The sequence below is a fragment of the Beta vulgaris genome, chromosome 8, assembly GCF_026745355.1.
Source record: "Beta vulgaris subsp. vulgaris cultivar EL10 chromosome 8, EL10.2, whole genome shotgun sequence".
Lineage (NCBI taxonomy): Eukaryota > Viridiplantae > Streptophyta > Magnoliopsida > Caryophyllales > Amaranthaceae > Beta > Beta vulgaris.
In genome coordinates, this window is record NC_079209.1 from 61254590 (window position 1) to 61280623 (window position 26034).

Consider the following 26034-nt stretch of genomic DNA (forward strand, 5'->3'; position numbering starts at 1 on the left):
TCCAACTTACCTTCAGATTTATCAGCATGTCAAACTGGTGCCAGGTACAAGGGGCATTATGGTCGTATGGGTTTGGAATAACTAAAACCATATATGGCTGTATGGGTTTGGAATAACTAAAACCATATTAAGTGTTTGGCTGAAAACTTAATCACTGAAAATAGATGAAAATGTAGCAGTGTACAATAAATCTTGGTGTATTGGATAGTTTCCTACAACTAATTTTTAAAAGCTGTTCCCTGTAATTGAAATATTATGATGGATAATTTTTGACTAATTTTGATGACGTGATGAGTATAATACTCGTGTTAATTCAATCGTCTTTCCATCACTTAATTATGTGGTGACATATTACAAAATTAATAAACTAGCCTTAGAAACAAGAGAATACATTTTGTTAGAAATGGTTAGATACTCTCAGGTGTCGCATCTACTCTCCATTACCAGAGAAAAGGTCTTGGGCTCAATGCGCATCATAACTCAACGAATTGCAGATATATCATCAAGATGCTCTCCACATAGCAAATCGACCAGGCTTTTAGGCGACAACCACGTAGCAAATCGACCATGCTTTAGGCGACAACCAGATACGACTTGCTAACATACGAGTGCTCTACCTCACCAATTTTCCTTAAAACTTTTGTTTTATTAAACCGTAAAAATTTCGAAATATAAACCCGACGGACCCCGAATGTCAATGTAGTATGAGAAAGAGGATTATACGTCCCAAAAGGATGGAGCATTTTTCAAACAACCATCTATAAGACATAGGTACAGACAAAACAGCCCTTAGATCAACTCATACATCCGAAGAGTGTGGATACATCAATTCTGCAAGATGAAGGAGCATACGGACGACAAGCATCTGACGGCAATGGAAAAACCTATTCCTATTCCTATTTCTAGATACATTAGCAACATTGCGTACTAGGCTCAGCACTGGATCACCCTAAAGATTTGAATTACAAAACACGGGCACAAATTAGATAGCTACTTGAAAAGATACTGACCTCTTACTTCATCTTAATTAAATCCTCTTCCTCTTTATAGAAGCAACGTCTGTTTCCAGTTTACTGACCTCTGAACCTTGGACAACTAAATTTTCATGGGTGCATCTCGAACTTTCAACAGGCTCCCTACTATGAGCAGCCAGAGTATTATCCTTGTGTTTTCTAATCTCTTCCAGCTTCTTTAAAGCAGCATGACGGCAAGCCTTTTCAAGCTCAGCCTCTTCCTCACCGTTGAAGTCCTGACAGCTGGTATTCACGAAACAAGTCCCCGCCTTTTCAGATGCAGTAGCCTCCTCATCGCTTTCAATGTCACATATTTCCGGGTCCCTTTCAGATACCATCTCTCCATTATTTGAATCATGGCCCTTGTCCCAGTCACTAAATCTACATGAAATCCCTCCTTCAACATCAGAATTATGCAAAACTTCAGTTCGATCACTAGCTTCACGGTACTTATCATTTGTATTGTCCTGCTCAGAGTGATTATGGTCCACATCAGCATGAGAACTTCTGCACCTGTCATCAGTTCTAAAATTGCCTGCATCGCCTTTGCTCTTTTCACCAGGAATAGGTCCATCTCGATCCCTGGAGCGCCTATATGTATTAGAATCATCATTTGACAAGCCATACTCCTTGATATGGTGCTTCTCACTTCTCCTGCGTCCATGATGTTTCTTTTCCTCACCAATTTGTTCTCTCTTTTTCTTTGAATCTGCAAGGTCTGACTCTTTCTTGGAGCCAGAACTTCTTCTTCTACTCTTTTCAGGCCTTTTGCCATGCCTGCCAAGCCTATCACCATCAAAAGTAATGCCTGATGATTCTGAGTCATTTTTCATCTCTCTTGAATGCCGTTTACTATGTCTATGGCGTCTATCCTCGTCTCTATCACTATCCGTGTCTGTGAACCCTGACTGATTATTTAGCCGTGAACTTCTCACATTCTTCTGAGACCGCCTTTTTTTTCCCTGATAAGAACTCTCCCCCAGATCAATATTATCAACTCTCGTGTGGCAATGCTCAATAACCGACTCTACAACTCTCTTCTGTCTACTTGAGCTTCTACGTTTATGGTGATCGTATCTGTTACTTTCTCCTCCATCTGCAGACTTATAATAGGCAGTAGTAGCTTCAGCTTTTCTACTCTTGCCATCTTCTTGTCTTGTTGAATTTGGTTCCCCTCGCCTCTTTTTCGAGCTTCTCTTCATGCCATCAAGAGATCTCTGATCATCAGTGCTCCCCTCTGATACATACACATCATCAATTTCTCTGTGCTTGATCCGATGGTAATCTTGATAGTTTTTATTTTCTTCTCGTCTCTCCTTATCAAGATTTCTGGTCTCTCTGGCATCACCTCTATGCCTCCTGAGATGCCTTCTCCTGTGACTATCATCCTCATCAGAAAAGCTTTTTCTGTGAGGGCTGTCTAACTCCATGGACCTCGATCTCCTTGAGCGATAGCTACTACAAAATTCAAGACAAGATTAACATGCACTGTTGAGCAGAAGAGTGTGAAACATAATGAGTACAACTCAAAGATTAACAAACGTAAAGATGAGTGAGAAGGGTGGCAAGGAAAAAGAAAAAAGAACTCTTAAAGTCAACAGAGGAGAAAAGGTAGATTTGCTCCCCTCACAGATCCATACATTTCTGATGTAACTACTAGCGCAAACTGCAGAGAACATAAGAAAACATGCAAAATGCTCGAACGCTAGGAAATTAGAAGAGTCCGAGTAAGATATTTGTTGCCTGTCCAAAGGTGCTCTCATCTCTTACTAAACTTATAAGGCCACTTCCAGCTAGAAAGAATAAGTGTAAAAATCAAAATAAAAATGAGCAGCTCTATCGCTAGGAGGTCCATACAAAAGTCTCTTCTACATAATTAGGGGAATTTGTCTGGTGATGAAAAATCTTCTGTCCAGAAATTCATTTGTCTGGTGGTGAAGACGTAAAGATAAAACCAGACAAATTTATCGCTTTCTTATGCGATAAAAAAAGAAAGTCATATGTCTGTCAATCCTGCACAAACAGGAAAAATGTAGGAAATCATCAAGTGTCGACATTTTTGTCTCACTAGATTCCCTTTTATCAGCATGATAAACAGCACTTTCAATAAATAATAGCTACTCTCTTACAGTCCATACTCATATTTGTCCCTAAATGGACCTTAAATCTCTTAATCTGTTCTTACTGCATTTAGGCTCAATAATGATAATTTTCTCATCATTTCACAGAGCAACAAAATGCACATTGTTTACCTCATACGAAGTTCCATTACTTACACAGCAACTTTTTTTAAGCAAAACAATTGTTCACTTTTCAAATAGGAAGGAACGAGCATAGTTTAGGCAAAGAGATTGTAACATTGAAAAGATATGTATTTGACATCACAAATTATCTTCAAAAAAAATCTCACATACCCTGGACTAACTTCATTTGCAAATCCATCGCCAGTATATCCAAATAAAGCAGCCATCTTCTTCAGCCAGTACCTAGGGGCTGGTTTGTCCCAGTCAGCCCATTCATAGTCCGCACCAGGATTTCGGAAACAATGGATAAAGTTGCAAGCTGATCCCCGAGAACAAGTCTGTTCAAGAAAATGCAAATTTATCAACGGAAACAGCATTGTTCCTTATATCACATGTCAAAGCATTCTAAAAAGCATAAATCACCATAAATGGTGAAGTAGGTGTACCTTGAACCTTGACTTCATAAACTCCCCACAGATAGCAATCCTCCATCGCGTCAGATTGACATATTCACACGTTAACTGTCAAAGATAATTTGCTGTTAGCACATCTAATTCTTATGGTGAAGTACAAAACCTCCACTTGCACATTCATCTTCTGTAGACATCAAACTCCTTTTTTTGGAATTTGCCCAAACGTGTTCAGTAACCTGCATAGTAGCTAATTTTCTCAATAACTACTATCAGGAAACTGAACAACACTTTTGGGCCAATTCCAAAATACATCTAGTGAGACATCAAAAGTGGCAACATGGAAATGATTTTTGCTGTCCTTAGAGAATGAATTCAAATAAGGAACCTACATGTAGCGAGGCAGTTCTAAATGATTTTCCTCACAAAATGAAATATATCCAATGCCATAGTAAATGAAATTACTTCCTAATTTATGCAAGAGGTAGCCGATTATCGTTTAGACCAAGAAAAAAGGGCTCTTCACAATTATATTGTACTGAGATGTTTACTAGTTCCAACCATTAACTCATTTCTTAAGTGTGTAAAGTTACATACATGTATACATTAACACACATCTGATTTATTGAAACAAACTCAGGTTGTCAAGCAAATAGCTATCAGATATACAGTGATGCCATTACAATATAAACAGAAGAAAACTTCTTACCTGTTTCCCAGCAAAATACCGACCATTATTTGATTGGTATGCAAGTACAGCCGATTCCAATGACTTGTATTGCACATAGACATTACCCCGCAAATGGGAAGAGCCATTTTTGCACACCTGTTAAAGGCGACTATCAATTAAAATAGGGTCAAATTTTAAAAAAACTACGCATGATGGATTATACTTATCCCAATTCGAGTGGTGTGGACCGTGTGGCAAGAAACAACAAAATTTCCCGAACTATAGATAATGGATTATCCCCTTTCGAGTGGTGGAACAAGGCATACTAAAAGGAGATGGGAGTCGGTCCCAAAAAATTTAATACTAGGACACCAGACCAAACACATAATAGAGAACCTATCTTAATTTATACTCAATCCATCCCACATTACTCTTTACACTTTCTATTTTCATCCACTGCACATTGCTCTTTACACTTCTATTTTTGGACATGGCTCATTATAATTTTAATCTTTCTACTGTTCAAGCATAACCCACCAGTCTCTCCCCTCCAAGTAAAATAATACCCCACTAAATCTAATCAAATTCTACCTTTTCAATAAAATAACAATTGACAACAAAACAACTTTTCATCTAAAACCATGTGCCATCTAGGTTGCACAGAGACGAATACGGGTTCGGATTCGGGTACGGAAAACGGCAAGATTTTGAAACTTTGGGAATGGGTACGAGTAGTACCGTGCTACATAGTGTGTCATAATAAGTGTAAGGTATACAATGGTATGGAGGAGTACATGATAAAAAGCAAGTTTAAACTGACACACTTCAATAGGTATGCTAAAATTCAATCAATCCCCATTAGAAAAAACAGGGTGTGCAACATGACAATACAAGACAACTCAAATTAATAGGTGGCCTCTTCTGAAAACAAAATTGTCTTAGTAATAGTAAGTGCTCAATTGAAGAAAAATATGAACATGTTCGAAGGCACTAAAACCACCTTAAAGTTTACAATTTCTCCAAACTTCAAAAATTCAGTGTGAACATCCTCATAGAAGTCTTCGAAGCTTCGCTCAACCTCCTCATCTGTATGCTGACAAAAGGAAAGAAAACATACAACAATCACTTATAAGAACATATAACAATCACTTACAAGAACAGAGGTGCAAGTATACAAACACAGATACCAAGAATTAAGTCCTCTACTTTGGTCATCAATCAAGCAAAACAATATACAAAAGGGATTCAACATAAGGCCACAGAAAACAGAGTGCATTCACACTTCTCCCAACAACAAAAGGACAAGATACAAACAACAATAGAAGGTAAAGCAAATGGGGAAGTTATATATTTCTAGTTTTTGTTTCATCTTTAAACCATTTTGATATGGTGCGAAAGTTTAGCTGCATAGGCTACAGAATTATTGAACCTTTCACCAATATAAGCACTCATCTTACAAATTGAAATTAATCACATTCACCCCCTAGCTTCTTATTCCAAAAATTATCTACTTCAGAATATGTTCCCTTTCTAATCCTTAATCTGAAAATTAGTTTGATAATCAACTGAAAATGCTCATGACTTCCTTCAAAAGAAGACTTAATTTTAGATAAGAAGGCACAAAGGAACAAGTACTTTAGCACTTGTCTTCCTTCAACTGGCATCATCCAAAACATGCATGTGGTTAGATGTAAGGTAATACCGATGTAAGGATTGACATATAGATCAAATGAACGATAAGATTGTCATTGTTGCTTGGGCTGCTTAGTGTTCCTCTTCTTTCCAGATTCATCATGGTAGATGAAGGAAATCAGATAAGCCTTAACTCATGAAGATATGCCGTATTTTCTAAGGCAGTGAATTTGGTGTTCAACATGCTTCGACATCAAGTTTCCCTACTTTTATCAAAAATTTCCAAACCCCGATGACTCGAAGGATTTAGGGTTTAGACAACTCCGAACTCTTCCATCTGTTTCCAAATTTACCACTGATTTTACCTCTCATTTAACTTTCGCCTCAATGAAGTGAGTTCAACACCCCCCCCCCCCCGACAATAACTAATTAATTAATAGAACCTTTGCCCCCCCCCCCCTCCTTTTTAGTAGCAGGGTTTACTATCTACACATTCTTTAATTGCCTTTTCCCATATATTTGTGTTATTTGACTAATGCAGACAAAGAGAGATGAGCTTAGAATCTTTAGCAAATAATACAACTCAAAGTCTACATTATCTGCCATGATAAACAAAATGAATACTTAAGACTAGAAATTTTTCATGAGAAAGGCTATGGTGAGTCTCTATCTACCAGCCCAAACTGACATGGAGACTAGAAAGAAGGCAATAATCTACATATAAAGAGTGACAGTGATAAAACTCTAAAAGTCTATGATGGCATAATGTGCTAATGTTAAATTGTTCCTTAGAGACAAAAAGACTACCAGACCTCAGACTAAGGTGTAGCGTTGAATCCTCGAAAACAATTTTATATGAAAAGAAGAGTTAGTAACTTAATTAACATGCCTACACCATCTTATTAATTTTGATAAGGGAAAGAAAAAACAGACATCATGTAATTTGGACATGAGTAATAATTTGACATCCACATGCCAATCCCCTTTTTCACTCTATCTTACTTTCTTTTCCTTTTTTTTCCCCGGGTGGGGGTGGGGGGGTCTGTGGCATATCGACCAGTAACATAATGCTCATCTTCTTCCACTTAATGGTGCAATATACTACATGCTTTATCATTTACTACAGCCAAAAATTAGACTGCGCCAATATCTGAAAAATGATTAAGACACGATACAGCGGAATTCATTTTCGTTCAAGTCAAGTAAAAGTCGCAGTCACAATAACGATCAGCGTGAAACTTGATGAGCATGTCAAAGGCAGAAGGAGTTCCATGTCATTATAGATAAAGCATGTGTTGACTAATTGCAAATTGGTTGTTGCAGTTTATTAATCTCTTTTTTAATAAAAGGTTGTGGCTCAAACCTTCAGCTTCCTAATATAAATTTTAAAAGTTCCGCCATTGCAGCATGTGACTGAAAGAATTGAAACAAAACCCATCATGACAGTAATGAGCTGAAGCTTCAGTTGTCCATCTTCAGTACCTACAGAATTCTCCAGTATACTGCTGGCTGTTAAGGAAAGTACCACCCATTTGAGCAGAAACGGAACTCTAAAGCCAAAAGTAATAGAAGGCTAGAGTTCATTTGGCTCAGAGTAGAACAGAAGCAGAATTACATTCCATATATTCCAGGAACAGTGTTCCCGTAACAAGAGTAATTTAAGAAAACACGATATGAACAATGAACTCCCATATTAGAAATCTCCAACTCACACGATAGAGTTGTGAGCTTGATTGGAGCAATGCTTAAAGTATGTATCTAAATAATATTATTGCATAATGGTAAAATCCTAATTGCCCTGCCATCAAGTCAACACAATTATTTTTCAACAAGTGTTCATAATGGCCAAAAAAGCCAACTTGATCACACATAACCCACACCTGAAAGGCTGAAAATCATGCAAAAGAATAACAGAAGAGGCTAAAATCGTGCAAAAGAATAACAAAAGGGACCAAAATCATGCAAAAAAAACATAAATAAAGGGGCTGTAATCATGCAAAAGGATAACAAAAGGGGCTGAAAGCTTGTTAAGCTGGCATCAGGATACAAGAACCACCCAATGGGTTCAATAACAGACCTCAAGCCCTTCATCCTGCTCCCAAGCAAGGCCAGGCCCGCTGTACATATTCTTTATCAGTAATGTACAAGCTTTATCTGGATAGAAGTGAACTCTGCTACACCGTGCTCCAAAGCGGCAAACGCCAGTTTTAAGATGGAAGGGGCAATGCGCTTTATCCTGCATAGGACAGCTCCATGGTAAATAATTGCTACAATGGAAAAGGGTTTCTCAAAAGGGTTTCAGGTGAGGGAAAGAGAATATATACTTCCTCTCATGTGATTGAGAACATCATGACTTGAAACAAAACGAAAAAAAAAAGAAGAGGTAACGTAAAGGTATAAAAGCACACCTGCTCAGTTCCAAAGTTAGGAACTTGTTGTGCAACACTTTCCAGAACCTCTTGTGCACTCCTATAATCATCAAAGGCTTCAGACTGGGGAGCAAGAGGATTTGATATTGGTCTTTCACTTCCCTGGAAAATTCCACACTTTAAGATCAACAGTATTAGCCAAAATCAAAAGCACAGACTTGTGTTCCCCATCAATTACCTGTTTTTCTGTTTGAATATCAGGAGTTTTCTTGGGCACTCTGATTTTTTTCTTCTTAACAATAATCTCGTTTCCTTTCCATATTATTTCTGCTGGTCCTTCTTCTACATACTCCCAACCATCATCGTCATCATTCACCTCATTAGCATTCTCATTTTTAACCTAGCATCAAATATTGCATAAAGCATACATTAAGCAAAAAGAACATGTATAATCTAGCGTCCATCTAATAGTACAAAATATATTAAACAATAATGGAAAAACATCATACATTCAGGGAGAGATGTTAATGGGTGTACGAATGATCAATAGAAACCCATCTGGCCTATTAGCCCAGTTAAATTACAGAAAAAATGGAAAATATTTCTACATAACAAATTGAACCATCTCATTGTCTATTGAACACATACATGATACAGCTAACACATAAGGCATGATGTTTTATGTTTTCTTCATGAGAATCAAAACTATGTTAGTCAAACACAAAATCCTTGATCAACAACCGCAATAGTCCATTGCTGGAATCTAACAAATGATGATGGCACCAAATAAATATTTCCTAGCACCAATATAGTTCCACTGGAGGACCTTATAGTACAAAGTAGAAATTACATAATACATCTGAAGGTTTTCATATTGCCAAAAGTTTCCAAAGTTGTATCAATATACGATATAATACTCTAGAAAGCGTTTAACTCATACCGGAAATTTTTCCAATAATACTTATGGTACCATCTGGTAGAGTCCACAATGGACTCCAACGGTTTCAAAGTACCATTAGAACACCTTATAGTACAAAGTACAAGTTTCATAATACATCTGAAGCTTTCATATAACCAAAAACTTTCATAGTCGTATCAATATACGATTTGGTCCTCTAGAAAGTGTTTATTTTATACTGGAATTTTTCCAATAATACTTACGGCACCATCACTATCTGGTAGAGTCCACAATGGACTCCAACGTTTAGCGATTTAAGCGATCATCTTAGTTAACCATCACTCAAAGTACTAGCAAAAGGAACAAAGCCATGTCACCGTGAGTTGTGCTCAATTCTATCATAAAAGTAAGATCATAAATCATATATGCAAATTACAGTCAAGGCTATCGAAGAAAACAATGTTCACTCAACCTAGTATTTATAGCAACCAATTCAACCAAACATAATTCAACAATATGCAATCATAAGCTACATGAAGCACAAAAGGCAAAACAGTATCATTCAAAATTGATAAAAATGAAAAAATTCAAAAAAAAAAAAAAACATACTAACCGATTGTTCAAGGAGTTGTGCTCAATTCTATCATACAAGTAAGCTCATACATCAACAGATTACAGTCACAAGGCTATTAAATAAATAAAAATGTTCACTCAACCTGGTTTTTATAGCAACTAATTCAACAATAATGCAATCAAAAGCTACATGAAGCAGAAAAGGCAAAAGAACACCATTGGAAATCGAGAAAAACGACGAAATTCAATCAAAATAAACACTAACCGATTGTTCAAGGAGTTTTGCTTACTTCTATCATAAAAGTAAGATTACATATCAACAAAATACAGTCACAGTGCTATTAAATAAAACAATGTTCGCTCAACCTGGTTTTTACACCAACTAATTCAACAATAATGCAATCAAAAGCTACATAAAGCAGAAGAAGCAAAAGAACAGTATTCGAAATCGATAAAAACGACGAAATTCAATCAAAATAAACACTAACCGATTGTTCAAGGACTTTGCGATGCTCTTCTTCTTCTTCCTGTTGTTTCTTCTTCAACTCTAATGCTTGAAGAAACAATCTCTCTCTCTCCTCAAACTCCATGCGATCCTTCGCCATTCTCTCTCTCTCCTCTTCCTCTAACCGCAGCAATTTCATCTCCTCTTCAGGATCGTTCAATAGAGCTTCTTCGAGTTCTCTCTCCTTCATCGCAATCTCTCTCCTTATTTGCTTCCTTTTCATCTTCTTCAATGCCTTCTTCTTCTCCTTCCGACTCATCGCCGTTATACTACTACTGTTGTCGTCTTTGTTGTTGTGATTGTCGTTTGACGCCGATTTCATGATCGTATTGTTATGGATTTCTTTCTCCATCTCCTGCTGATTGTCTTTCATCATCGCCATTGAATTTGTTCTTGTGAATCGATAAAAGTGTTCATGGATTAATGATGAATTTTGTAGTTCTGGAGTAATTTGTAAGAGACCTAAAAACTAAAACCCCTGTAGTTCTATTATATCTCCGGGTGATGCTATATTTTCCTAAAAATCCTAAAGTTCCCGGGACTAGAGATGCACGAGTAGCCCATTAGTACATACGCATGTCCGTAGTAGGTAGCATCTAAGCTTTGCACGAGTAGGGGAGTCGTAGCCTATTAGTATTTAGTACATACACAGGCATGGGTCGGGTCGGGCCTGTTCACGAGCTCGGCCTGCGGACTTGAGTAAATAACGGGTCAGGACCGGGCCCATGAGTGGCGTGCCGGGCATGAAATTTCAAGAAATTGTCCACGGCCCAGCCCGCGGGCCTGACCCATGTTTTATGTTGTTTTTTGTATTTTTGACAGTTTTAGGATTAAAAAACAAAGGAAAGGAGCGTTCGGCCCGCGGGCTCGTGCGGGCCGAAAATAAAATTTGACCGTGACAGGCCCGTGGCCCACGTAGCGGACAACGGGCCGAGCCCAAATCATGTCGGCCTGACCCACGCTCACCTCTACATACACATGTCCCTAGTCCAAATAAGTAGCATATAAGCTTTGCACAAGTAGGGGAGCCGTGTCGAGTAAATCATGGTGATTTGCATTTGATGTAAATAATTAAGTGGTAAAAGTAGTGGCGAATGCATGTTGATGGGAGTGGGATCACTTGACCCCACTTGGAAAAAAATAATATGGAGAAAAAACCTAAATTTTATTGTATAAATATAGATTAAAAGTGTTAATTAGTAGAAGAGACCTCACTCAACACTAAAAAAAAGGATTGTGACCTACATCAACATTACTATTTTGGGTTTTTATGATTACTAACCCCGTTGCATATAATTTCTAGATTTGCCACTGGGTAAAAGTGTAAATATTGCAATATTAATAATTGTGGAGTGGTAAAAGTACAGAGTACCATAATATTTTTCAACTATAGAGTCAAGTAGACAAAGGTATATAATTATATTTATTAAATTAAATATGTAGTCACAAGTTTTATGTGGATGAATAATTTTATCTTTTTCTTCTATTTCTCATCTATTTCTACACCTTTTCTTATGATTTTGTCCTTTGATTTGCAATTTGCAAATTCATGATCATTAACTTAGACTTTTTCCACAAGTAAGCATAATTGCATAAGTGATATGAGTACAGCTTGAGTCTGGATAGCTCGACTTATTGATTCTTAAACATTTTTAATTGAACTCACCAAAGTTGAGATTTAAGAAAGTTTTAATGAGACTTTAATCTAGTCAATTATCAATGACTTGCAAATATCTCCTTTCATTAGCCTTCATAGCACATATGGACATATGGTATATAATATACTAAATATAGGCATTTTACTTGCAACAATACTAAATAATTGTGCTTTTGAGCTTCTCACAAGTGTATTTGTTGGTTTTGACTTCCTATTGTAGATGTCATATTACTTTTAATTAATTAATTAGTTTGAATGTTTAAAAAAAGCTTCTCACGAGTTTCTAAGCCGGAGTTTCAAATACAAACCTGCTCACTAACATTCGGAGTTACGCTTGAGTTCAATTCAAGTTCACTCGAGTGTGAATTTTACTAAAGTCAATCTTGAATATCTCACGACATGTCTCTTTTCATATACACTGCTAAGTACAAGGACCCCATAACTATTTGCAAGGCAAATTTCTTCCTGGGGGGAGGAAAGTTACTAATATTGTCCAAAGCTAAGTGCATAATACAGTTGAAGAGTACCCTCAAAAACCAATTGCAGTTGAAGAGTGCAGAATTTACCTAATCAGATAGAACTTAGAAGAAGAAAGTGAGCAAAAATTACTTCCTTTAGATGACGCTCAGGCTTATGAACATCCGTCAATACTGTTGCATTACATTATATTCACAAAAATAACGAACTCAAAGGCCAAAGGCTCAAAGACAGTTCATCACATCAAACTCAATTTATCATTTCATGGATGGAAGCCTTAATTAGGCTCAAAGCATTGTAGATTCTCTAATCTTTCCTCTATCTAGTAAGAATTATCCGCACTAATTATCATTTACGCTTAGTTGGTTGATACAATATCATCAGACTCAACAGCATTTCCTGTCAACAGCTTCTTTAAGTTTCCTACCCAATGCAAAGGCCAAAGGTGGTGGAACTGCATTACCAATTTGCCGGTGCCTGTGTTGGATGTTGCCAGCAAATATATAGCTATCTGGAAAACCCTGCACTCGCAAATCATCCAGGTTAAATCATATAGACTTCTGAATCTCCATAACAACTTGTCAATATGAACTTTCATAAGCTTTTAAACAGATTTTAATAATCGACGACCAAAAGAACTGCAATATTTCAGGAAAGCTTACTTGAGATCTAGCGCACTCACGAACTGTTACTATCCTATCTTGATCAGGATGAAAACACATCCCAACCTTACCCATAGGTTGTGGATCAGTAATAGAGGTTGGAAAGTTTCCTTCCCAATCCAACCTTCCAAATAGACCCTTCCACTGGTTGTGCCTTTCCGCGGTGTTTGGCAGGCACCAAGGAACCAAATCAACCATCTGTCCAGTAGACAGCTTAACCTGCAGATAGGAAAAAGGTTTCTCAGAACATAGAAGTTCACAATTTCTATTGTACACCCTGTGTACTCCCAGCTCTCCATACACAAAATGCTATTATTCTCACTTGTTTGCTCATCTGGACTCTGGAGTAACTCCAAAAGTGTAATTGAACATAAAGTAGCCTTGAGTGAGCCTAACTCTAGTCTCTAGGTACAAGCCGTACAACCGGGTGTACAATGAACTAATGAAGTTCTAGACTAATTTCACTAACAACTTTCCAATGACAAAATAGTGCTCAAATGACAAAATCTCAAATAAAAGGAAATCGGATATGTGATTTTATAGCAACCCAGGTCACCAGATTAGAGTAGAGTACCTTCTCGTCTGGCAGGTCTCGCCAGTCAGCACCAGGGCGTTTGGGAATTCTTTGACAACGTACTACATTTAACTCGTTCATCTCTTTTGATATATGATCAATTAAAATCACCATATCCCTTCTGATCATCTTTTGGAACCAAGATACAGGCTCATTTTTGTACTGTGAAAAAATATGATAACATGAGTTATTCCAAGTTCATATTCATTAAGGCAAAGAATACAGAGATTAACAATGTCAAGCAATATCTCACCTCCATAGTCACTAAAGAAGCCCCATTTCCTACAGCAGGGAGATCTCCAATAGTATCTCTGACTGTAATCGAGCGAAATGGGGCACCAGTTGCAGTACTCCGCACTGCAGCATACTGACTATTTCTGTCCAGAGTGACTTTGAGCTCTGGACCTGCAAAAACATGCATCGGCTCGGGCCAATCAGGCAGTGTTTCTTCAGGAGATGCAGCCCAGATAAATGCACGTTTACGGGATTGGGAAACACCACAGGCTCCAGCTTCTAGAATACCAAATCTCACCTGACAAATTGCTCCACAATGATTTCAGAGTCACGAAAAGAATTTGGGCTATCTAAGACCTTTCTAGAGAAATTTATACATATCCTGAAAACACATTCTATTTTCTACCGGTCATAATTATGCCATTTCAGAGCTCATCTTCATACATACAACCTACTATAAAGTAAAAAAGAAAATTGACAATACTGCCTACCTGATAACCCATCTCGAGAAGAGAAGCCAGGGTTAAGCGAAATGTCTGGCCTTTGTTGAATGACACAAAATTCCTCACATTCTCCAAAAGAAAATATTTAGGCCGGAAATATTCAGCAAATGATAGAAAAGCCAGGATCATTTCACATTGCACCTTACTCCAAGCACTTTTGTTAAACCTATTCATTCCAGAAAACCCCTGCAGGATAAGGAATATTAGATAATTATTTCTCACAACTTTGGAAAAACTAAAAACAAGGATGAAGAGAAAAAAATGCATATACCTGACACGGTGGCCCTCCGTTGATGAAATCCACTTGCCCAGGTCTAGGTAAATCATTAATAACCTTTTCATCAAGCTTCTTTGCCTCCTCCGAAGCTTCAGGCGTAGATATACAGTCATCTTCATCCCCACAAGCTGACATGATTGCCCTGTACAAGACCATAGCAGTGAGTACATACAGAAATGCGATGCCAACATCCACAATAGCATCCATGCAAGATATATAGTACTAGGTTGAATCCAACTTTTTATTGCAGTTATAGAGAAAAGCATGAGTAGAAGATTGCCAGCAGAAGTCAGATGCTCATTAATTTTAAAAAGGTCAAAAAATAGGGAGGAGAAAACATACATCAAAATAAACACATACCGTACACTCAAAAAGCCTTAATAAAATCCTGTCATAAAGTAATGAATATATATTCAATTCATCCTCCAGCATACCTGAGGATCACATTGCAATTGTCTATAAACACTGACGCCCCTGGATGATTGAGCTTGAATGCTTCACCTGCAGGCTCTTCATATTCAATAGCCCATTTGGTCTGCGACGCACCTGCCACAGTTAAAAGAGAAATTATTAAGCAATAAGAAGCAAATTTGTAAGAAAGCAATAGTAAAGATACAGATGTGCGCACTGGCAAGTAAGTTTTAGCGCGAATAGAAAATTGTAGTGCATTCAAGCTACCTGATTGCTCTAAACCTTCAGACAGGCCACCACAGCCAGCAAAGATATCGAGAGTAGCCAACCGCTTCTTCGAAGATTCATCTTTTTGTCTGACAGCGTCATCATCTTCACCTTCTTTACCTTTTCCCTTCTTCTTTCTAGACATGGACTCATCATCAACGGAGTAAACCCTAACATTGCTAGGAAGCTGCAAATTGCCATAGTACACTAGATTTAAAAGATGCTTATTTTAAAGTATTTTTGAAACTACAACTTAGTACAAGATCAACCTATTTAAGAATTTATACCAAGATTCATGCAACACTAAATACAAGCATCTAATATGATATAGAGGCTGCACCTGTTTAATAGCTCCACTATCAGGATCATATAGATGTTCACAGAAGAAGATATGCTCGTAGACAGCAGGGTAGTTTAAAGATGATAGATCATGCTTTCTTCTGACCTGACACTTCCCTCGAACAGCAGCTACAGTTAATTTATGTATTTGCTCACTGAAGTAAACCTGCAAGTTAACAGTACATAAATCATAACATATTTGAAAACAAATGAAAGTACCAGACTAGTAGTTCACATATATGTAATGTAATAGGTTAAGAGAAAATTTCATCTTTAAAGTTCCGATAAATTATCACACCATTTACCAAAAAATCAAATTCATGAAATTGTTGTGCTTTACCTCACGAATGTCAGAACGATATGCCTTCTCTGCTGAAATGTCTTCAGGTCTAAAAAATCTCCGTGCTTTAATTTTTATAGACTCTGGATCAGATTTTCGAGAAGCCTTAGGCATCTCAATATCCAGGAGCTGGCAAATCACATAGGGTTTCAAGCCCACATTCCTGCCACTCTTAAATTTTTCATTTTCTTTCTCATCTTCAGCAAAATGTCGAGAGGCTACATAGAAAAAGTCCTCAATATTGTACTCAGCTCCTTCATAAGAAAAGCATGTTTTTGACGAATTCACCTTTAGGGAACTGTGCTCCTTCTCTGCCTCCCTAGTTTTGCAAGCATGGCAGATACCAGTTCCACTCCCGATTGAATTGTTAGGAAGAGAAAAGAATGCACCTTTATCAGGCTGATAGAAGCTTTTGCAATAATATTCTAGAGGTAGTCCTTTACTCTTTCTCTCCTCTGCATTTGTCCGATCAATCTTGTCATTTATGGCATTAGCCTCCCGGTGTTGATGTCCCCATGGCACCTGTCGAATTTCAACTTTTATGCATTGCTTAACATCCTCCAGCTCGAAGTCCAGACAGTTCTCTGTCAAGAACACCTCCCTCTCATTCGCAGCAATACCAAGAACTGTTTGCAATCCTCTCAGCAACAGTCGTCCATGGGCCATTTTTTTTCCACTCGATTTTTCAAACATATATTCCACCAAATAGATAGGAGGCAGCTCCTCCGACTCATCTGTTTCAACAAGGACACAACCCCCAACATTAACCAAATCCCCAAATACATTTGCCTGTTTGTAGAAAGTCCCACTGGCACGAGTTTCCTGAATCAGCTCTCCTTCCCATTTAATATCCTGAGATGAACAACTGTGCTTTCTCTTCCCACTTGCTCTAGGCATTTTGTCAGTTTTTTCAATGGACACTTTCTCTTCTTGCTCCTCTTCGATATCTTCTTCCAGTTCTTCTTCCTCCTCCTGAGCTTCATCCTCTTTCAATTCAGCAACAGTTTCCTCCTTGGACACCTCTGGCGAATAATTTGAATAAAATTCTCCCCATATTCTGTTGATCAATCTAGTGGTTGTGGCTGGCATTAGTTTCCTTTTTGCAATAGGAACCATTTTAGCCACTGGGTTCAAGTTTGCACCTTTCCTTGTCAAAGCCTTTTTCTTCACTGTCCATTTTGTGTGATGCCTTGTAATCATCTTATCATATAGTCCAGTTACAAAAGGGCAATTTCGGATAGTATTATCTGGATACTCTGCAAACTGTTGCAGTAAAATCTGACCATGGACCACCACATACCTTTCTACCATAGCTGGATTTGATGATATGAAAGCAGGGTGGTTCTTTTCGAATTCTGCCGCTCTTTTGATAATCTCAGCAAAGGATAAACGTGCCACACGACTCTGCTCTTTTAATAGAGTAATGATGCTAACTGCGAGCCTTGCTGTTTTCATAACTGTTTCGTACCATGGAGCATATTGCTTTGATGGCTTTCCAAGCCTATACCTGCAGAGACAAGTTAAGGAACACATAAGCATTGCGATAACTAGTAGTAGAAGAGTAGAGAGTTCAAAAAACATCAGGGATTATATGAATCGATTGTTCAACTATATCAGAAGATTACAACTTCTGCCACAATCAACCAGCACTAGTAAGGACTCAAGTAATCAAGTATACCTGATTGAGAGAATTGTTAAGACAGATAAGATTTAGTTTGTACATCTGACCACAAAAATTAACTTCCAGAGGTACTCCCCAAGAATAATTTTCAACAATTTATGAAAGCATAGGTGAATTTTGAATATATTATCCTTGTCATAAATCTCAGGAAACATGATACTAGACAAAAGAAAGGAAACAGTATGACAAGACACTGAATTCGGCAATTAATGAGGGACATTGAAAAAAGAGAAGATGAATATACCAGGCCATATCAGTTCTGATAGATATGAAGGCCATGGAAGCTCCGATCTCAATCATCCATTCCTTAATTGCACTTAAATAAACAGGGATTCCACCCACATCCTGCACCTCGGAAGAAGCTGACGAAGATTGATCATCAGCATCAAGACAAAAACCACTTCCATCATCATCTGTGACGATCCCAGACCCAAAAATGGCAACATCAATGTCATCACATGGCTTCATTGGAAGAAGTTCCAAAGAAACTAATCGTGAGTCAGAGTTATACAGTGACCAATTATGAAGCATGCTTCTGGGTAGCTCATCTGGATCAGTAACATCCATGTCATTGTCAAAAAGGATGTACTCATCAGTCTCTTCCTCGTTAGGCTTGTAGTAAGCAGGTAGAGGATAGTCAATTGCAATCTCATCTTCATTAATCTTAATGTAGTACTTGTTTGAAGCAGTTTGCCGTCTGCCCTTCCTTTGATTCATAGACCTCCAATCCTCTTCCTCCTGTAACAATCTGGCCAACTTTGCATCCTCATCCTCTTCTGCAGAAGCCACTGTTGTGTTTGACTCATCTTTCCTCTCTACATCCCGAATTTTCAGACTCCCACCAGAAGCCAAATTTGAGGGAGCCACAGCTTCTTGTGCAAATGACAAGTTTTTTTTACACTCATCACGAAGGGTGACAAGAACAGGCAGATCAGAGAACTTCTGATCTTTCTTGTTGGATGTAATGTCCAATCCAATAAGCTGGTTGTAAATGAACTCACCCCGTGAAATGATGAACTCTTTGATGGATGCACCTGGGGGAAAATTTTTACTGCCACTCATCGAGCGAACTAGTGAAGCAATCAGTTCATCAAGTGCTATATCAGGGTTACCCCCTGAAGACCTTGAAAGTTTCTTGTAGACTTCAATGCATGCACGTGCTTTCTCGTAGAAAAGTCCATAAATTTTCTTGTAGGAGGCAGCAGGCTTCACACAATCATAATCACCTATGTCTGTTGATATCCAAATAGTTGGTGCACCATCTTCATAGCCAGAGATGTCCCATGTTTCAATCCGTCCAAAGCCCTCACATCTTACTCCCTTATCTTTACTTGGGTCACCACTAGGCTCTAGTGGCAGGATTACACCGGTAATAAACAACTCAGTAACTTCCATAATCTCCACTGGTTGTGCTTTACCATTCTCATCATGGAAAATAAAGTCTATGAGGCGTCGATTGGGTCTGGGATCATCATGGCCTGTGGTCAAGCCAATGGCAGCTATCTCATTTTCAACAGTGGGCTCCCTTTTTCTATCCACAAGGTGATCTTTATCAGATAGACGAACGGCTTTTTCCTTATAATCTGGACATGCTGCAGCACGCTTTGGCATCCTCCGAGAAGCCAATGCCTTTTCCCCATTGGCCTCACTTCTCTCCCTCTTTTTCTGTTTCCCTTTTGAGGTTTCACTACTAGGCTCATTTGCTTTAGTGTCATCCAATGCCTTTTCCCCATTGGCCTCACTTCTCTCCCTCTTTTTCTGTTTCCCTTTTGAGGTTTCACTACTAGGCTCATTTGCTTTAGTGTCATCCAATGCCTTTTCCCCATTGGCCTCACTTCTCTCCCTCTTTTTCTGTTTCCCTTTTGAGGTTTCACTACTAGGCTCATTTGCTTTAGTGTCATCCAAAGCCACATCTTCTGCACTTACATTCCTTTTTGTCCCCATTCCTGAATATATTGAGGAATACGTGCACAGCTAAAGCACGGCAGTAAACGAGGAATTACCTAAAACAGACAAGCAATAAGTCAGATAGGCCAAATATTTCAACGTCAATAAATACTTTAAAAGGAGCTTTTCACTTGATATGCAATGAATAGCTTATACAGACTACCATCTTTGACAAACATGGGCCAATCACATTCCCAAAGCAATACTACTACAAACATGAAGGCTGAAAAGAAAGCAGTATAGTAAAAATCATCTTCAAATCCCATGCAGTTTAGCTAATGCATCCTTTTGGAAGTTTTTATCATGCTTTGATAATAAAGAACAAACAACCCAGATTCAAAGCAAATAGTAAATTAGGTAAAGGCACACAGGTAAAGATCCAAGATTTCAAGAGGGGGGGCCTTACAGGAAACTAAAAGAGAAATCACAGACAACGCTGTTTAGTTTCTAAAATTTCTATAGCGTGAAAGATTGTACAAAAGATGATGTCTGTTGAATATTCATCATTTTAAACATAAATCGTACAGGTTACTTTGCCATTGAGCTTAGTCTCTTTGATGTTGGTGCATGATTTGTCATTTCCAAATTGAGCTGATGATAAATTGAGTAGATATTCTCATATTTTATTTTGAAGTTTAATACTAAGAGGGTGTTTGGTATGGAAAATTTTGATGTAGGAAACGGATTCAAATAAGTGTTTCAATTTCTAATTGTTTGGTATGAGTGTTAAGTAACAAATACCGTTTCCAAAGGGAAACATAATCCCCCCATTTGTTACCCTTATAAAACTAGTGGAAACAAATCACGTTTCCTTCCTCAATCATAATCCTCTCAATTGTTTTCATTCCACTAAGATACCAAACAACAATTAAAAGTAACGGTTATTATCTCCATTTCCCCTCCTTATCCAAATTCTTTCCATTCCGTTTACGTTTTCCATACCAAACACCCTCTAACATGTATACAATTTCTAATCTACAAACTTAGAAATGGGGGGAGGGGGGGGCAAATACAAGATCCATAAATACCAACTACAAAATGCATAGTCCAATACCACAATACAATTAGTAATTCAAACCATACGTTCTACCATTTCACGACACGCATTATCTTTTTCTATAAAAAAAAGAATTTATTATGATCAAAGGGCTAAAATCTCATCACAACCTTGAAACTAGAACTCTTTACACCCTATAAGGTAATGTCCACTACACCTATATACACCCATCAAACCAAAGCCTACAATAAACGTCATGTTAAGCTCGATACACGAATAGCTATAGTCATCAAAACACGAACTATAATTCACTACACACTTCATTTTGAGCCAAAACTCACCACACTCATCCATGAACAAATAAATTATACTAAAACATAAGGCATCGAAAACCCAATTAGTACCATTGCCTCTACCAAACACCTCTAAAACCTGATTAAAGAACACCCAATTGAGATATCCCCATCCACCCGTCTTCCGAATTCGCCATTTCTCCATTCACCAAATCAAGAACTGACGCAATTTTACAAAAGAAAACAAACCCACAATCTAAAAACACAATCACAAAACAACTAAACCCATTAAATCACTTCAATCCAAAATCAACCACAATGAAATCATCACTGATACAAATCTAACAATCTAGAGCAAATCAAGAAAACCCACATTCAAGAAGAACAATCTACATAAAAACAACTTATAACTGAACTACATTTGCAACAATAAAAATCAAGATCTCAATATTCATAATAAAAAATGACTAAAATTCTAGGTTTAACTAACAAAAAGGGTAAAATTAACCTTATGATGAAAATCCCAGCAATTTGTACACAGAGTGAAATGCAACGGCTGATTATCAACGAAGGAATGTAGTGTGAGACTTTGAAGAACTGGGTTGATACCTGAGAGAAAGAGAGAGAAAGTGCGGTTTATATGTGTGAATGTTCCCTAATTTTCATTTTGCCGCCATTTTTGTTGGATAATATTTGGGAAATGGAGGGAAATTTTCGCTCTTTGAGATTTTGAGTATTTGATTTCTTTACTAATTACTACTAGGTTTTTTTTGGTAAGAGGTAAGATTTAAGAGATTGCTTAAATTATCAAAGAAGAGTAAAGAAAAAGAAGCATAGGGTAGAATAGTAGATTGGTTTTCTCTTAGTTCTAACACTTCATTTGAGCTATTAGGGTTTTGACTTTCAAGATAGATGGAGTGATAATATCGTAGTATGTACTGGTTTGGAAGTGAGACGATGAAAGTTACTGTGTTATTGTATTCTTAATTATATCTGTAAGTGTATGTGTCTCTGTATCTGAAAAAGTATCTAAATTGGGTTTTTAGTAGGTAGGAGTATGCTTTAAAATATTATTGTTGCATTTATGTAGTGATTGTCGATTATTGTTAATGAGCATGTGAATTACTTTTCTTAGAGAGAATTGAGCTACTTATTTTGGCGCAAGTCGTGTCACCGGTATCAAAATAAGTTAATTAATGTAGCTTTATCAGTTGTCATTGATCTTAGCATGAATGCATGTCGACTTTGCACAATTTATGTAGTGATTGTCGGTTATTGTTAATGATCACAGTGTATACATATTTTGCATATTAACTTATTATTAATGTAGCTTTATATTTTTAACTATATGATCCTTTAAAACATATTATGAAATAGATGTACATTAATTAACATTTGTTGTAGATTAGAGTGGCTTGTATTAGAAGCTTGTGCTATTATCACATCTATATATCCGATCATCAATCCTTACAATTGCTCTTTGGTGTGATAATTTTTTTCATTGAACTATTTTTGTATATTTTTTACTTTACTATAAGTTTTAACGACACTGCACCTCATGCGCCAACTGCGTATGGTGTAGGTTGACGTGTCACGGGCATGACGCGACATGCCCAATAGAATTGAAAAAGATAAGAAAAAAACTTTGCGTCTCACGCAGAGAATTGTGCTTGGCGCAGAACTATGTGAGTCAGAAATCCACGTGTCAGGTGCAGATTAGTGCACCTGACACAGTTGGACAAAGCCGCGTCTAATGCACATACATACACCAGGCGCAAGCTGATGCGGTAGGCGTACCAGTCTGACTCCTGACGTACCCTTGCCAACTTTTCTAAAAACGCGTTTCAAAATATTTTCTTTTATCCTTTAATTCCATAAATCTGATTTTACGGGATAACATCTGATTTTAACTGTAAAAAGTATATTTTGAAAATATTTATTTATTAAAATAAAATAGTTAATTATTATTAAACAATTAATTGAGTTTTTCAAAGGATTTGGCTCAAATTACAATTAATTATCATGAATAATTAATTGGGATTTGAAATAGAACTTTAACACTTTTCGAAATAGTTTTTAGATGGCTTTTTAGACTGCTGTATACTTCGGTCGGACCAATTAAACCACAATATGTTTCATCATGGGATCCTTTTAGACACTATTATGTGTCTACAATTTGCAATAAGTTCGATTCCTAATTTATTTATCTGATATTTATTACTATTATTTAATAAATTATTATTACTATTTGATATTATGTAATAACTGATTATTAATAACTTATTATTATGAATTTACTATTAATTAAATATTATTTTTAGTATTATAATTATTATTAAATATTAACATAATATATTATTAAAAACTATTATTATCATTAATTAATGTTTATTATATTATGTTATGGTATGGTATGTTATGGCATGGCATGGTATGGCATGGCATGGCATGGCATGGCATGGCATGGCATGGTATGGTATGGTATGGTATGGTATGGTATGGTATGGTATGGTATGGTATGGTATGGTATGGTATGGTATGGTATGGTATGGTATGGTATGGTATGGTATGGTATGGTATGGTATGTCATGTCATGTCATGTCATGTTATGTTATGTTATGTATTATTGCTATTAATTATAATTCAATTCTGTTCAGTTGCATTGAATTCAGTTCAATTCCGTTGTTTTATGCCGAAAAGAACAAGCCATTACACTACTAACTTACCAAACACTACTTTTTTTTAGTTAGTGTTTTGACATGGTCAAGACACTAATTAGAAAGCTTATGCCGAACACGCCTGAGGCAACTCTTGAGAAGTTTGGTGTCCACTTAAAATACATTAAATACCTTTTATGTTTTCCTAAAAAGTACAATTTAATATTAATATATATATTTTGAATCTAATTAAAATAAATAAGAAACTACTGGAGGATAATTTCCCACGTAAAATAAAAAGAGTTCTTGATAAGAAGTTAAGAACCACCAACTTCTTAAAAGCAACATTTAGGAGACGAAAAAGCTTCTTATTTGAAATAAACTGCTGTTTTTTTTTTTTTCTGCTCAAATCTTAGTGACTTGGTTGAACTAAACACAAACGTATGTGACCTACCAATTTTATCAGATTCTCCTACATCTTCGACAACTACCCATCTGTTTTATGCTCTCAAAATTAAATACTAATCAGTAGATCATAGGATACAACCACCTAACTGTCGTGCTATGTTTCAAAAAAGAATTTTAGTTCTTCACATATATATACCAATTACCAAACAAAGACGTGGACAACAAATTAAAACCAAGATATTAAGACTAGATAAGTGTCTACAAACGTATTATGATTAATTTTAAAGAGTTTGCTGACTATTTGATTAGATTATGTGATTCTTGTTGGCGATTTCAAACTCCTTTTTGTGTTTTATGATTTTATGCACAAACAACAATGAAAATTAAAAGAATGAAACTCTTAAATCTAGGTTTGAGACTGAGAGGGTCTCTTGTAATTCTGGGTTCCAAGATCACACAATAACTTGTATATTTTGAACACTCAGTTTTATGAAATTAAAAGTACAAATGCTTAACGCTTCAATTCATTAAAACTTAAGTTGAGAAAACGATTTGTTCCCAAGTCCTATAAGCAAGAGTTATACCTTAAGCTTTATTTGTTGGTAGATACTAAATAGTAGTATTACATTAAAGTTTCAAAATAAAGAGATATATGTTTGTCACAAATCTTCAATTATCAATATCTTTTTGAAAAATTTGTAACTACGAGAGTAATTTTTTTCATAGGTCACTTTGTGAATTAAAGCCTCTGTTTCAAATAGAAAATGTTTTAAATTGTTACGTTTATTTTGCTACCTCTTGCCAAATTCTAGATTAATTTTGATTGTCCGAAATAATGTCATTATTGTGGTGATTACGGCCTAAAAAATGACAGTAAATTCGATAATTGATAGCAATATAAATATAAGTTATTTAAGGATTTTTAATTTTGAAAAGTCTTAAAGTTATAAAATGAATTATTAAAAATATAGTAATGGATAAAAATATTACAAATTTTAATTATAGACAATTACGAATAATTTAGTTGTTGTAAGAGTGTAGTTCTGACTCTACAGGTACTTGTTCATAGAGTTGAACAATCCAGCTATGCATGTAAAAGTGGCTACTTGGCATATGATCACATGATAATATATATTCCTATGATCTTCATCATAGAGCTAATTATATAGTTTTTGATTGGATTTTTATGCCATTAAGTAATAAGACAAAGATACAGCAAGCATTAGACCGACGTGGAACCTTTAACCTTTAACCTTATCCATCGAGATTAATCGAAATAGAAACTTTGATATATAGGTGATTTGGTATATATAGGGTATATCACATCTATACAAATATATTAAAGACATAGTTGGCAGAATTCGAATACATGATTTTTGAAATGAAATGCGAGAGTTTAACTATTAATCTAGTATAATTTCAACACTTAATATTTCAAAGTAAAACATAATAAAGTTTTATAATTATATGTAATTATAATATTTTTTTTACCCCCATTCCACTGAAATTGTTATTTTTATCCCCAATTCCTTAGAAGTTATAAAAGTGACTACTCACCACGATTGTTGTTATAGATTAGGAATTTTTCCTGATTCGAGTTTAAGGTTGTTAACTTCATGCCTTATAATATCATATTAGCGATAAAAATAACTTTTAGTGTTTATTTGTTTGACATAAAATAATTTGGAAAGTGCAATAATGTGAATGTTGAAGTTGTTTGGTTCACAAATATATATTAGAGGCTTACCCTACAGGTATGTGAAACTTTCCATGATTATCAGCTAAACAATATTCAACTCATGAGAAATAAATCTATATCACAAGATATAAGTTACAAATTTAAAGATTTAATTAAAAAATATAATACATCAAGATTCTATTTGAAAATAATAAATAATAAGGATGGAATATGGATATTAGAGATACAGATAATCACGAGGGATTGATCCATAATGGTCGATTTTGTGACAAAGAAATGGGAATTATAGTTGTATATC

At 36.3% G+C, this 26034-nt stretch overlaps 2 protein-coding genes across 3 annotated transcripts; both read right to left on the reverse strand.

Moving 5' to 3' along the window:
* Positions 1–694: 694 nt before the first annotated feature.
* On the reverse strand, positions 695–10896 carry LOC104902398 (zinc finger CCCH domain-containing protein 5). 2 transcript variants are annotated; one of them, XM_010690167.4, is made up of 9 exons: positions 10297–10896; positions 8576–8737; positions 8377–8499; positions 8046–8204; positions 5337–5429; positions 4376–4492; positions 3703–3777; positions 3428–3594; positions 695–2468 (listed from the first exon to the last, which is right to left on the reverse strand). In XM_010690167.4, exons 1-9 carry the CDS (start codon positions 10693–10695, stop codon positions 1028–1030), a joined length of 2736 nt encoding a protein of 911 aa, XP_010688469.2. In that variant the 5' UTR covers positions 10696–10896; the 3' UTR covers positions 695–1027. The 2 variants fall into 2 exon arrangements, with proteins under 2 accessions (XP_010688469.2, XP_010688468.2); XM_010690166.4 differs by having other exon boundaries at positions 695–2471; positions 10297–10894.
* Positions 10897–12565: 1669 nt separating this feature from the next.
* On the reverse strand, positions 12566–21790 carry LOC104902399 (DNA (cytosine-5)-methyltransferase 1B). Its single transcript, XM_010690168.3, has 12 exons — positions 21481–21790; positions 17980–19738; positions 16055–17561; positions 15716–15880; positions 15376–15562; positions 15132–15243; positions 14692–14839; positions 14409–14606; positions 13937–14215; positions 13684–13845; positions 13110–13328; positions 12566–12968 (listed from the first exon to the last, which is right to left on the reverse strand). Exons 2-12 carry the CDS (start codon positions 19677–19679, stop codon positions 12834–12836), a joined length of 4812 nt encoding a protein of 1603 aa, XP_010688470.2. The 5' UTR covers positions 19680–19738; positions 21481–21790; the 3' UTR covers positions 12566–12833.
* Positions 21791–26034: the final 4244 nt, after the last annotated feature.

What these genes read in the sequence shown, in the direction of transcription:
- LOC104902398 (XM_010690166.4), bottom strand. Translation starts at nt 10,695, where the DNA reads ATGGCGATGATGAAAGACAATCAGCAGGAGATGGAGAAAGAAATCCAT. An exon ending in GCAAAGTCCTTGAACAATCG is followed by an intron (nt 8,738 to 10,296) that starts GTTAGTGTTTAT and finishes ATTTGATGCTAG; the next exon opens with GTTAAAAATGAGAATGCTAA. An exon ending in GAGAAATTGTAAACTTTAAG is followed by an intron (nt 4,493 to 5,336) that starts GTGGTTTTAGTG and finishes CGCCTTTAACAG; the next exon opens with GTGTGCAAAAATGGCTCTTC.
- LOC104902399 (XM_010690168.3), bottom strand. Translation starts at nt 19,679, where the DNA reads ATGGGGACAAAAAGGAATGTAAGTGCAGAAGATGTGGCTTTGGATGAC. An exon ending in TGAAGGTTTAGAGCAATCAG is followed by an intron (nt 15,244 to 15,375) that starts GTAGCTTGAATG and finishes TAACTGTGGCAG; the next exon opens with GTGCGTCGCAGACCAAATGG. An exon ending in GTGAGTGCGCTAGATCTCAA is followed by an intron (nt 12,969 to 13,109) that starts GTAAGCTTTCCT and finishes TTGCGAGTGCAG; the next exon opens with GGTTTTCCAGATAGCTATAT.